The 12,680-nt window shown below is 43.3% G+C and overlaps 1 protein-coding gene across 1 annotated transcript in view; it reads left to right on the top strand.

Moving 5' to 3' along the window:
- The window catches only part of Ltbp1 (latent transforming growth factor beta binding protein 1), a 403,424-nt gene extending 396,265 nt beyond the window's left edge, over positions 1-7,159 (top strand). Inside the window, 4 exon segments of the mRNA XM_028873448.2 lie at positions 972-1,094; positions 5,207-5,233; positions 5,236-5,355; positions 6,178-7,159. Of these exon segments, the coding sequence (XP_028729281.1) occupies positions 972-1,094; positions 5,207-5,233; positions 5,236-5,355; positions 6,178-6,359 (452 nt within the window). The 3' untranslated portion in view covers positions 6,360-7,159.
- The last annotated feature ends 5,521 nt before the right edge of the window (positions 7,160-12,680 follow it).

Here is a 12,680-nt window from a genome sequence, read left to right as displayed (position 1 = left end):
TGGTATTCCAGAAGAGCAGCAGGAGACTGCACTTGAAGAAAGCTCTGTGGCCTGGTGACTGACTTTAGGCTCAGGGCAGCTGGGCACCAATTGAGGCATAACCTCTGTGCTTTCATGGCTGCATCAGTAAAATGCAGATGACAACAGAATCTCTCAGCGTGGCAAATGCTTTGGTGAATTGGGTGTTAATTAAGTGCTTACAACACCACATGACAGAACAAGCAGTGTGCAATCCGTCACTTCTTAGTGCGACGCGCATCCTGGCTGTGATTTCCATCATGCTGTAGTCACGTTCACAGAGCCTGGCATTCCACAGTGTTAGACAGTTATAGGAACCACTGGTCAGTTCAAGCTGAGACTCCGCAGACGCTGTTGTATCATGTTATGAACGTGCTATGAATCATGTTATGATCCACTTTTCCTGTTTCTTATGGACGTGTGCCTTTCACTTACTACATGGACTTATATTTTTATGATAATACGTATTAAGATTGGATAAGGCTTCTCCTCCAGAAGGCCTGATGCATTCTAAGATTCTCTCTCTCTCTCTCTCTCTCTCTCTCTCTCTCTCTCTCTCTCTCTCCCTCTCTCTCTTCCCCTCTGTTTTTTCTCTCTGTCTGTCTGTCTCTCTTTCTCTCTCTCCCTGTTTTTCTCTGTCTGTCTCTGTCTCTGTCTCTCTCTGATTTTGTCTCTCTGTCTCTCTCTCTCATGTTTTCTAGGATGGGTTTTGCATATCATCAGCTCCTTCAGGTCATTGTTGGGAATCTTATTTATGTTCTATCCTAATATTCAGTGTGTTGCATGTGCCCAGCTCCCACAGATGAATCCTCAGGCACATTCCATCCAGGTGTGTGTGTGTGTGTGTGTGTGTGTGTGTGTGTGTGTGTGTGTGTGTATGTGATGCCAGGCTCACTACTCTGAGATGTCGTGTGCATGTCTAATGTAATCCAATAGTGTCCTTTCCTTCTCAGACGACTATGCCCAGCTGTGTAACATCCCTGTGACGGGACCACGGCGGCCGTATGGACGGGATGCGTTGGTGGACTTCAGTGAACAGTATGGCACAGAGACCGACCCTTACTTCATTCAGGACCGTAAGCACAATCATTCAGTCATGTTAAAGTTAACCTGTGGATCAAGATTACTCAGGGTTTTCAAAGCATAATCCCTGGGAAATGGTCCTGAATGCAGATCTGTGGGTCTTGGTCTCAACCTACCCATCAGAATCTCAGGGTGGGACTCAACAGGCTGGTTTTATAATCCCTGTGGTTTACATAGCCTGCTGCTTTGGCTCGGAATCACCAGATTCCAAGGATAGTGTGGCTTGGGGGGTGGTGGAGGGAGGGGGCTGTTGTATTTATTTTCTTTAGTGATCTTTTTGTTGTAATTGTTACAGCTCAATCGCTTCTTATTAAGTCATGGTCTAGTTCCATTTCCCTACAAGAAAATAACAAATGTTCACCACACCAAGTTGATCTTTACAAGTATTTTTGAGTGGGTGGTCCAAAAAAAAAAAACCCTTCTTGGTCAGAAATGGATTTTTAGAGTCCACTTGTGAGGGGATTTATTAAGTAAGAAATAACACGTGCCAGCTTTTCTGGATTTGTGAGCTGAGCTGTCAGGGGGGGAGGCAGGAATGAAAATAATGTCCCCTCTAGAAAGGAAATGCCCCACGGCCTATGGACAGAGGGTCCTGTGTGAGAAAACCACACGCAAACTGTGTCTCCATAGAAGAGACATCTGTACTTTCAGATAGGACAGAGCAAGGTTTGGAAACAGCAGTTCAGAATGAAAGCTGATGGCTGCTGGGCAAGTGGATGCCAAGCTACATTGTAATAGAGAAGTGTGAATTCAAGGACCCATCCTCATCTCATGAAGGATGCCCGTCACTCAAGCATCTGTACCACATTCTCACATGCTGGGTCCCTATGGACCATGGACCTTGGGGCTAGGACTTTAGAGATACTTCAGAGTTGCAGCATACTATGAAGTCTTTTCTTGATTGGGTGGGGAAGCTGTCACCTGTCTCCAGAAGCCACCAATTGGGAGTAGCATCCAGAACTTTGTAGTTACATTTGGGATTATTTCCACAGAGTCAAAGGTCTTTTCCTTCTTCCTTGTGGTTTGGGAGGACAGACACTCTTTTCCTCTCTCTGTTCTTATGTGAGCTCTTTGGTTGGATCTGAGAATCCAACAATATAGGCGCTGATGAGAAAGCATGACATTTAATTACATTTCATAATACAAGAGCAAAGTTTAAAGAAATGGCCAGAGCATACTGCTTGGAGGCTTTTAGACAGTAAATTTGTGAATGAATGACAACCTGGGAATATCTGATATCACTAAAGGATGGTGAGTTCTGTTCACCCCCCTGAGAGATTTATGGCGGGGAGGGCACCTAGAAATTAGTGGAAGGTAAGGCTTACTTCCAAGAATTTGTTTACTCAGGTTTCTGCTGCCCCAGCTACCAGCCTCCTTTACCAAGGCTGTTTGTTTTCCAGCTTAAGTATGTGAAGACCTTCCCTCCCTGGAGAATCATTACAGTTTGGTAGGAATAGGAAAAGGCATGCTGGGGAGCAGGTTCAGAAGTAAATAGTTCCTCAGGTGACTTCAGCTTGAGAGAATCAGTATATACTCGTTGGGGCAATTCTGAGATGACCCAACCTTGACTCCATCCGAGGATGCTTGCTGTGTTCTAATCACCTGGCAGAGTTCAGAATGCCATGTTTCTGCCATTCCAGTCAGGTTGATTATCACGTACCTACATGGCCCCTCTCCAAGATCAAGAGCAGTATGGTTCTAGAAGGTTCCCGCTGCCCCTTCCCAAGTCTTCCCAAGGATAACTACTGCCCAATCCTAACTCTTGTGCGTAGTAATCTTGTTTTTTTTTACTAAAAAGACACGATCCTGAGCCACCTCATGAAATGGGCCTGAATACATCCATAACCCCAAGACTATGTACTTGTAATATATATCACAGTAAGGACTATAGATCAGTAAACCTTCTCCTTAAAAAGAAAAGGGGAGAAATAACAAGATCCAAAGAATGCCCATAAATTCAGAAATAGCAGGTAAGTCTGTAAGCCACCCCGAAACCCACACACTTATGTGCATCACCTCTGCCTCATTACAGTTCACATTCTAGGACTTTACATGCTGACCTATCCTGAACTTCTCTTCAATGCCAACATGACTCTAAAGCGCCTTTCCTTTTCTTTTTAAAGATTAAGTTATTTACTATGCATTCATGTTCTACCTGCATGCATGCCTACAGGCTAGATCAGGGCACCAGATCTCATTACAGATGGTTGTGAGCCACCATGTGGTTGCTGGGAATTGAACTCAGGACCTCTGGAAGAGCAGCCAGTGCTTTTAACCACTGAGCCATCTTTCCAGCCCCTAATGCTCCTTTTCAATTCACAAATGTCAACACACACACGTTGGTGTCACACCTAGGGAGTTGTCATGTGGGTTTGGACCTCCAGTTTTGATTCCACAGCGGCCTTTAAACAGCCTGTATATTAGAAACATCTCCCCAGCCTGGCCTGCTCTGTAGGTAGCAAGGGCTCCTGGCCCTGCCGCAGAAAGGACCACACCAAGTAGCCAGTAATGGAAGAGGAGCTAAGTGAGAATTCTCATCACCTTCATGGGTTGTGGTCTCCGTCACCTTCAATTTGAGCAGTATTTCCAAAACTGGATTTCATTAGTGCGTTAGCCATTCTCTGAAAGGCTAGCTATGGTAACGTTTTAGACTTTGCGGGCCACATGGTCTCTGTTGTAGTCATTCAGCTCTGCCATAGTGTCACATAAATGGCCACAGAGGGTGACCTTGGCTCCTGGGTGTAGTTGTGTTCATTTACCTGAATAGGTACCAGGTCAGATTTGGATCAGGTCCTGCCTACCTGGTGTAGAATCCTGAAAGTGTGTTTTAGGAGGTCTCGAGTTCCATTTGTTAATGGCACATTTTAACTCCTATAATAAAATGTAGTCTTACTAGTCATGACGCTGAAATGATTTTGCTGTCACTGAGATGATTTTACCGTGATATACTGGGTTTGAAGATTTCAATGAAGGTTCCGTTTTTTTTTAAGTCTGTATTTCTTAAATCAGCTTTATGTGTCTCCATTTCATTTCTTGATGGCCCATTTCTTCCCCTCTTTAAATTTTGGCAAGGGCTCTCATGGATGCGTTACTTTTTAAAAGAGGTTTTTTTGGTGGGCTCCTATGCAAATTAAGACCGTCTGGCCCTGCGTAGCAACAATATTTTGCTGCCCCCTACAGTTCTACTGGAGAATTACCTCAGAGGTCCTGTGATGCTAAAAGGTCTGCCTGTAATTTCTTTAAAGCCCCTTTGTGGAAGGAAGGGGACCCTTGATAGACATGTATTTATAGTTACCACTTCCTTCTCTAGGAGGACAGCTCAACACTTTCATGGCCGGTCATGTGGTTTTTATGTTGTTAAAACTCTAGGCGTCTCGAATGGCTTCCGAGCTAGTGTCTAAACTATAAAAAGAACCTAACAGGAGTTTCTTTGTTTCGTCCTTTATTAAAGCCTTTTGTTTTCCTAAACACAAGTGTAATGTGTTTTCCCATTTATCAAGATGTCTTGAATCATTTCTATGCCCTCTATCCTGCGGGCCTTTGTAAACGGCTCACTGGAAAGCCGGAGTAAACAGATCCCACAGGGCACGGCCAGCCTTACTCTTTGTTTTCTGTGATTCCCATTGCACATCCTCAAACTTGGGAGCCTGCTTAGAAAATGCCTGCTGGACACTGCTCAGGAATTCCACTGATCCCACCCCTAAAGGCTTCCTGACCTACTGAAAAATTCTGTCCTACTGAAAATTCACGTAAAACGTTAAAAAAAAAAAAAAAAAAAATCCCACATTTCTCAATTGGAAAGAAAAATTCAAACCCATGCTTGTTTTCTCAAAACTCAAACTCATCCTTGTTTTCCACATTACATGATTTTAGTATAAAGCATTAGAATTCAAAAAGTGGGCTGATCTGTGTAAAATTTTGAATTGTTTTATGTTTAACGCTGGTTGTAGGTATACTTGATAGTAAATTCTAAAGCTAACATTAAGGTATCTGAAACAAACATAAAATGAACCAGATCCTAAACAACAACAACAACAATAATGTGATTTTCTGTAGGGAATGAGGGTGAACACTTCTAACCTGGACCCTGCCTTTTCCTTTGCAGGTTTTTTAAATAGCTTTGAGGAATTACAGGCGAAGAATGTGGCATCCTTAACGGCTGTGAGAACGGCCGCTGTGTGAGGGTCCAGGAAGGTTACACCTGTGATTGCTTTGACGGGTATCATTTGGATATGGCCAAGATGACCTGTGTCGGTAAGAATGAGAGTGTCCAAATGAAGGGCTTTTTCCCTGGGATCCCCTGTGACCAGCTCTGGTCAGCTGAGTATGTTTCAGATAGATGAGCAGGGATTGCAGTTTGGGAAGATGAAAAAAAGTTATGAAAATATGCATTTAGTATAATTATGCTTGGTGTTATAGGGCTATACACAAAAATAGTTAAGACAGTCAATGGTATATTCTGTATTTTTTTTTATCACAACTAAAACTCAGAGTTATCACCCCCATTTAAGAATCCTTACTGTTTTATTTTCCTCAGGGCCAGAGACTGAGCCTCAGGGTCTTGTGCATGCTAGGCAAGAACTGTACCATGCAGCTCTGCCTCCAACCCCACTCCCCAATAATGCTAAATACAGAGGGAAGGCCAGAACAGCTCCAGTAATTATTTTGACTTTTAAATTTAAAATTGGACGGCTCAGTAAGTATAGTTTCCCTGAGTATGTGACTCCACTATAAAAGAGTAGAGAGTATCCAGTAAATGGCAGCTTCCCCGAGCACTTAGTCTGGATAAAAATATTAAAATCACCGGTTCCGTTGTCGCTTGTCTCTATAAAATGTCAAGCTGACAAAATGTTTGGCATTCTGTTGAGTAACAGGGCATTTCTGGACTCTCCGTGGCAGTCTATTTTAAGATCGAAGAAGGTTTGTCTTGCCCATTGAAAGGGGTAACAATGAGGAAACTGTCTGGTTCGTGGGGCCGAGAACTGCGGACAGCACCCAGGTGCTGATGGTACCTGCGTGTCTCCGGCTCGAGTCACGTCCGGGACCGTTGACCTGTGGTTTGGGTTTTTATTGCAGATGTCAATGAATGCAGTGAGCTGAATAACCGGATGTCCCTCTGCAAGAACGCCAAGTGCGTCAACACAGAGGGTTCCTACAGATGTTTGTGTCTGCCAGGCTATGTGCCCTCCGACAAACCCAACTACTGCACACCGCTGAATGCTGCTTTGAATTTAGACCAAGACGGGGATTCAGAGTAAAGGAGACGCTGTGTAACCCATGCCCATATACTCTGCACTGTGTAAAGGAAAAGGGAGAGATGTAGACTTGACACACTGCACCTAACCCAGAATGGCCAAGACAGAAACAACATGGAGTTGAATGTACCCCCAAAGACAGTGAGCGAATGGAGCCAGAACCTGACGGGTGTGACAGACCAAATGGACATTTCTCCAAAAAAAAAAAAAAAAATCCAGTATATATAGTCTGTTCATATGTAAAATTCAATGGGAAAGAGGCAGGATAGGGCTTTATTTTAAACAGAGGTTGTATTATTATCTTGTTTTGATTTTTTTTTCTTTTTTACTATTGCTTAAATTTGGCTTTTAAATAGTGGTGGAGATGTTTTATATGATTTTCTTTTTGTTGTGCAGTTTCTCAGCTACCGTTTTTTTCTTCTTCAGCGTTAATCTCAAGTTCAAACATCTTTGATAAAATATTGTTAGACTGTATTATAAGTATTATGACACAGGGTTGTGCTGTTCTTTGGTCCGGAGCCTTTTAAAAGCAAATGTCTGTCCTGTGGATGTCTGTCCTGTGGAGCAGGCAGTGATTGGTAAGCTTTTATCCACATTTGGGGAGGGGGGAACACCTTTATTTTCATGTATTGCCATATCTCTCCTCAACTGGATCCCTTTGTTTGACTGAAATGGAAGAACTTCTTAACGTGTATTAGTATTGTGATGTGTAAAGTCAACCCAGAGAAATTTAAAATCCTGAACATCCCCCCCAAATATTTACCTTTGTATGTTATAAGAAAATAAAATCACCATTTTTGTAGGAAAAAAAAAAAACAAACAAACCTGTGTGTGACAGAACATGGTACATCCCTCCGCTCCCCAAGCCCCTATTTCTTAACTAATAGTCCTCCATCACTTTATAAGTTAGGACTAGTTAACTGTTGTTACAGGCTGATCATTGCCCTGTTAAGTTCACAGGTTGAAAGGCTGAGTCCCAGTGCCTTAGGATGTCACTCTGTTGGGAGGTAGGATTCTCTAAGGAAGAAATGGACATTGGTGGAGTAAACTGTAATCCAAGATCATGGGTGTCCTTAGGCGACAGGAAGTCAGGACACATTCAGAAGAAAGATCACTTGAAGACAAGAAGGCAACCCTCTACAAAGGAGTAAGGCCTCAGAGGAGAGGCAATCAACCCTGCCACAGATCTTAAACTCTAGCTCCAGAATTCTGAGTAAATAAACTTCCGTCGGAACCGCCAGCCTATGGCCGCTCTAGAAAACCAAAACAGGTCCGTGTGATGGGAATAATGGGCAAACGAGACCTTGCAAAGCAGAGTCTCTGCTCGCTCATGAGCCAGCCGAGCAACTACAGCTGCTTTACAGTATAAGCTGAAGTTCAGATTCCATTTTTTTTAACCTATTTTAAAAACAAGCTATGCCTCCGCAGACCCCCCTGGAACATTCCCGCAGTGAATACTTTCTTGAGAGGCCTTTGACTTCTAATATCTGCAGTAGACATTTTGATGACACCTCAAACATGTTGATTTCCTAACCTTTGGAATGTGTCATAGTCAAGAAAAGTACTGTGTCAGAGAAGTCTGACAGTCACTTGACCCCAAAGAGAAAGATGAGCTTGGGTTGCCTGGGTGAGCCTCAGGTAATCCCCAGGGGTGTCCTTGGAACCTTGAAGGTGGAAAGACAGAAAGCAGTCATGGAGGTGTGACAAGGAAGAGGTCAGGTGCGCCCTGATTTCAGTCCAATGAGATCCTTGATCTCACCTGTTGACCTGTAAGATAACGGTATATCGCTTGATGCGACTACATTTGTAGCAATAGGAAACTAATGCAGCACTAGAGCTGGGTAGAAACTGAAAGCCTGAACCAACTCAAGAGTTTCAGCTGCTGTTCATGTAGGAGAAATGGAGGGTTGGGTTCTGGCCCCAGCAAAGAGGCTGCAGGGTTGAGCGAGGGCTCACACAAGCATCAGGACCAAAGTTTGATCCCCAGGCAGGGTGGCATGCACTTGTAATCCCAGGGCTGAGGAGGAGGAGGAGGAGATGATGGTCAGATCCCTGGGGCTTGCTGGCTAGCTAGGCTAGCTTACTGAGCAAGCTCCCAGCCAGTGAGAGATCCTGTCTTCAAAGCAGGGTGGGCACAGCCAGGTGTGGTAGCGCACGCCTTTAATCCATCACTAATCCATTGTACTGTGCTCAGGGCTTACAGCCCACAGGGCAAGATAGGAAAACAGGGTCTCTGAGCTGCCACCCCAACCACAGCAGAATGCGCAGGGAGGGAGCTCCAAGGATCACTCCGTATTGGGGTGCACACAGCTAGGGAAAGCCAAGAGCAGTTTCGCTCTGCTCCACACGCCTCCCTATTTCTGCTCATTTTCAGGCAAGGACTCCCTCCAGTGGAGTTACAGGTTGGAAAACCTGGGCTGCCACCTACCTCATGGCACACACTGCCAAAGGGAGCCACAGGAAGAATTTGCCTAGGCTTGATCATAACCCTATACATGGGAAAGCACTTCATTGATGTTTCACAGATGAATACCATAGCTATTCCTGCCATCTCTCCTTTGTGGTGCATGTCACCTGGCCCCCACATAGGTCCTGACAAGTTGACAGCAGCACACGGTCAAGAGAATCTCTATAGGCTTGGAAGGAATGGGATGAGAAAGTCTGAGCCCTGAAGCCACTAAGACTGTACTCCATAATGTTCGCCTTCAGAAAGGAGGTGAAACTAAGTCATGTCGAGACAGGACATTATCGAAGGGCCCCATAAAGAGCTGGCCAGCCTTTATAAAAGATACTTAAGGGAGTCCTAGTCTAAATTTATGAGCACATAAATATCATGTCCAACAAGAAAAATTAAGCACACAAAAGAGAAACAAAAGAACTAAATATTATCAGTGCCCTAAAACATCAATACTACAAAGATGAAGGAGAGGGGAACACAGAAATAAGGAATGTTCAAAATGACATAGCAAAGCAAGAAAATGGCAGGCGTGAGCTTCTCCCTATTAATATAACTTGTTAAATGAAGCACAATTTCCAGTTAGAAGATTAAATGGATATCAAAACAAAACAAGAAGCTCACCTCACTAATATGCACAGAGAAGAGGGGGAAGGGATGTGAGAGAGAAATCACAAATGAACAGTGTTGAAGATTTTAAGCAGAGTCAACTACAGCTAGTTGGGAAGATTCTTAGAGAACAAAGCCCATGCAGTACAATGTTTTAACTCCAGTTCCAGATCACAACTACACAGAATATACACAAGCAAAAACAAGATATGTAATAAAAATATAAAAAAAAAAAAAAAGACTAGAGATGGTCAAGTTAAGAGCATGAAGCTTCAGGGTCTAGAACACATGGTGGTCAAACATCTGTAATGAGATCTGGTGTCTGGGCGTCAACATGTATAAAATAAAAAAAAAAAAAAAAAAAAAAAAAAAAAAAAAAAAACAAAAATAAGAAGATAGAGGGCAAATATCAGTGCAAAAATAAACTAGGGTCTAAAGAAGGCGCAAACACTCAATGGGGCGGCGGGGGGGGGGGGGTTTCCAACAAAACAAAGGTTGTCATTGAGATAGTTTCTCTACAGACTGTTACTCATGTGTTACTCCGTGAGAAAATGCAGGTGAGAGCAACTGACTGTTGCTGGGAAGTTGATGTTTCTATTCACCTTAGACAGGGAGGTCTGCAGAACAGAGAAATGGTTCTATACCCATTCAGCATGGCAAGCTAATGTTTCCCTACAGGGGAGTTCCTGAAAGGATGATGGCCAATATTATAGGCAGCTAAGTCCCTGAAGAAGAGTCTCCTGTTCCCATCATTGTCCACCACTTGTATGTCTCTCCATTGGAGCTGAAAGGCCTCAGGTGTCTCATGAACCTCATAGGTCTTCTCTGCTTTCCTAAAGGAATGCGGGTGGGCCCGATCTTGTGAGGGTCTTGTGCAATCACATCTGGCTTCACAGCAACAGCTGGGTCATGTCCAGAGGGCAGAGTTCCACAACACCACTCCACCCCTTCCTTTGACATTCTTCGGCTCTCTTCTGTGATGCCCTCTGAGCTTTGGAGAGCATGGTATAGATGTATGATTACTTTTTCCCAGTTGGGCTGATCATTGGACCACCATGCCACAGCAACTGTCATTTATTCTCAGCAGTTTGACTGCCTATGAGCTTCCCCAGTAACCATTACCCACTGAAAAAGGAAATTTCCCTCCCAAAGCAAGGTGGACAATGGACATAATCTATGGACATACACACAACTATTTAGAAATAAATCTAACAGCCACATCACATCCGCTTAACAAAACTGTAGGAATATCCTCTGCATTGAAGTCTAGGACCTCTGTAGTTACAGAGTTTTGTCCTGGCTTACAGTACCAAACACGGGTTTCCTCCTATGGAATGAGCCTTAAATCTTATCAGAAAGCCATTGGATGTGGCCATAACAGTTACGCAAGTTCTGTTCCAGTGCAGTCATCTTGCCTGGCATGTTTCTAGAGTCATATGAAAAGTAGATAACTTAATACGACGTTTGGGAACGATTCTTTACAAGCAGACGGCATAGTGCCTTATGGCACTTTGAAAGTCAACGGGTAGGATAAGGATGAAGGAGCTTCCAGCTCAGTCCCAGCTTGATGTCTCTCTGTGCTGCCACCAAAGTGTGTGGTACCTTCAGCAATAGGATTGCGCCATCTATTATTAGTTCTGGCATGCAGCCAGCAGCAATGGCAACAGCCTGTGTGGTCGATGGGCCCTCAAGGACCTCACTGGCCAACAGCTTTTAGTGAGGCGATGTACAGATGGCATAGAATTTCAGTCAGAACCTTATGGCTTCTGGGAATGACTTTTTCTACCGATGCAAGGTGCCATCATGGTTAAACCTCTTTGGTTGTGGTTTTCATAACCAATTCCTTTAATCAACCCATCTCCTAGAGAGGTATATAAGGCCAGTGAAAGTACCATTGAGCCTAGTTATGATCAGCCTAGTTTTCTGCATCAGGGTTTGTGAAGTGAGTGTCCTTCTGACTGTCAAATATAACACTGAGTGAAATACTTGAAAGTGTCTGCAGCCGTTGCTCATTGGCATGAAATTGCACAAGAAGAGGCCTGTGACAGTGTTCACATAGGCAAAGGAATGTTTGTATCCCTCACTGACAGGCATAGACCCTAGGCAGTCTACCTGCCAATCTCATGCAGGATGGACTGATGTGTTTTTCCCAGCATAACAGCTATGCATCGAGAATATAACTGGGAACAGGCATCACCTGTTTGGACAGCACGAAGAATTCCAGAATATTGCACAAGCATGCTAGTTAGCTTTAACTATTTTCCGGCCTATAGCCCCCTATGTGTAAATTATCTAGAAACCCACTGAACAGTCTCTAGCATAATATACTTGTATGTCTTTGGAATGCCCATTCTGACGCTATGGAACTTCAATTTCGACTTTACACTTTTACTTTTTATACCTTTCCATATTATCTGTCTCTTAACATGTTAATGTAGTATTATTAATTGCTTTGTTTTTCAGCCTTCATACTAAGGAAACAAATGGCTTGTGTACCATGCTTACAACGTTAGCACATTCTGAAAGTGTTGGTCTAACTACCAGTTATTTTCCCGTTTTCCTCTTACTCACCAACATCTTTCCTGGGTTGAGGAGCCACCCTTTTTGGTTATGAGTCTAACCTTTAATGGTTGAGGCATCTCTCTAGCCATTGAAGAGCACCCTTTAGCCATTCTTTTAACATTTCTTGTAGAACAGATTTGGTGAAGGAATACTCTCTCAGCTTTAATTTACTTGATGACATCTTTATCTCTTTGTCATTTCTAAAGGGTAGCTTTGTCAGGTCAGATGTTCTCTTTTAAAAGTCTTTTCTTCATAACTGTGAGGATCTCAGGTCCCTCTCTTCTCCCCTGTAAGATTTCCACAGAGAAGTATGTTGTTGGATGAATTGGGACAGCTTTAGAGGTTGCTTATTTCTTTTCTTTTACAGCCTTGAGGATCGTTTACTTACCATTCTCCTTTGAGAGTTCAATTCTCAAATGTCTTGAGGTTACATTTTGTTGAGCTAAATTTTAATGGTGACCTGCGTCTGGATATGTGCATCCTTCTCCATGTTTGAGAAATATTTTTACTATCCCTGCCACCCACCCAACCTAGTCCTGGAGATTGAAACAGGGTCTCCTGCTTGCTAGGCAAGTGTCCTACCATTGAACTATACCTCCAAACACTATTATTTCTTTAAATAAACCCTGTACCCTTTGCCATCCTTAAGTTTTTCTTGAGACCTAATAACCTAAATATTTGCTCATTTAGTAATCTCT

This window comes from Peromyscus leucopus, chromosome 22, assembly GCF_004664715.2.
Source record: "Peromyscus leucopus breed LL Stock chromosome 22, UCI_PerLeu_2.1, whole genome shotgun sequence".
Lineage (NCBI taxonomy): Eukaryota > Metazoa > Chordata > Mammalia > Rodentia > Cricetidae > Peromyscus > Peromyscus leucopus.
This window is presented reverse-complemented; position numbering and strand designations above follow the sequence as displayed.